Source organism: Pteropus alecto, unplaced genomic scaffold (assembly GCF_000325575.1).
Source record: "Pteropus alecto unplaced genomic scaffold, ASM32557v1 scaffold86, whole genome shotgun sequence".
Lineage (NCBI taxonomy): Eukaryota > Metazoa > Chordata > Mammalia > Chiroptera > Pteropodidae > Pteropus > Pteropus alecto.
Window position 1 is genome coordinate 26,370,217 of NW_006442109.1, and position 621 is coordinate 26,370,837.

The 621-nt window shown below is 49.4% G+C and overlaps 1 protein-coding gene across 1 annotated transcript in view; it reads left to right on the forward strand.

Moving 5' to 3' along the window:
• Positions 1-621, forward strand: part of LCMT2 (leucine carboxyl methyltransferase 2) — a 2,732-nt gene that overhangs the window by 1,002 nt on the left and 1,109 nt on the right. Inside the window, exon 1 of the mRNA XM_006920442.3 lies at positions 1-621. This exon is cut by the window's left edge and continues 1,002 nt beyond it; it is cut by the window's right edge and continues 1,109 nt beyond it. Within this exon, the coding sequence (XP_006920504.1) occupies positions 1-621 (621 nt within the window).

Here is a 621-nt window from a genome sequence, read left to right on the forward strand (position 1 = left end):
GGCATTTCCTCGGGTAGATCCTGCTTCCCCTTCAGGGATCTTCCCTGCCAGTGTAGTCGCTAGTGATAGCCAGGGCCCACTGCTTAAGAGATATGGCCATGCCTCTGTCCTTTTGAGCCCAGGCATCATTCTCAGTGCAGGTGGATTTGGAGAACAGGAGGGGCGGCATTGCCGAGTGAGCAAGTTTTACTTGCTCTCAAGATACTGTGACTTTGAATGGAAAGGCAAACAAATAAGCAGTTGGAGGACTGGAGCTCAGTGGGATGGACGCCTTTATCACACCATGACAAGACTTTCAGACACTCAGATTCTGGTCCTGGGAGGGAGACTGTCCCCAGTGACTCCAGCCTTGGGGGTTCTCCAACTTCGTTTTTGTAAGAGTGAGGATAATTGCACTGAGGACCTAAATGTAACAGTAACAAAACCTGACCCAGAAGATTCTCCTTTGTCATGTTGGCGGCATTCAACAACAGAAGTGTCCCATGAGAATCAGAAATATTTGTTTGTGTATGGGGGTCGAAGTGTGGTAGAACCTGTACTAAGTGACTGGCATTTTCTACATGTGGGGACTATGGCTTGGGTCAGGATCCCAGTGGAAGGGGAAACACCTGAAGGTCGGCA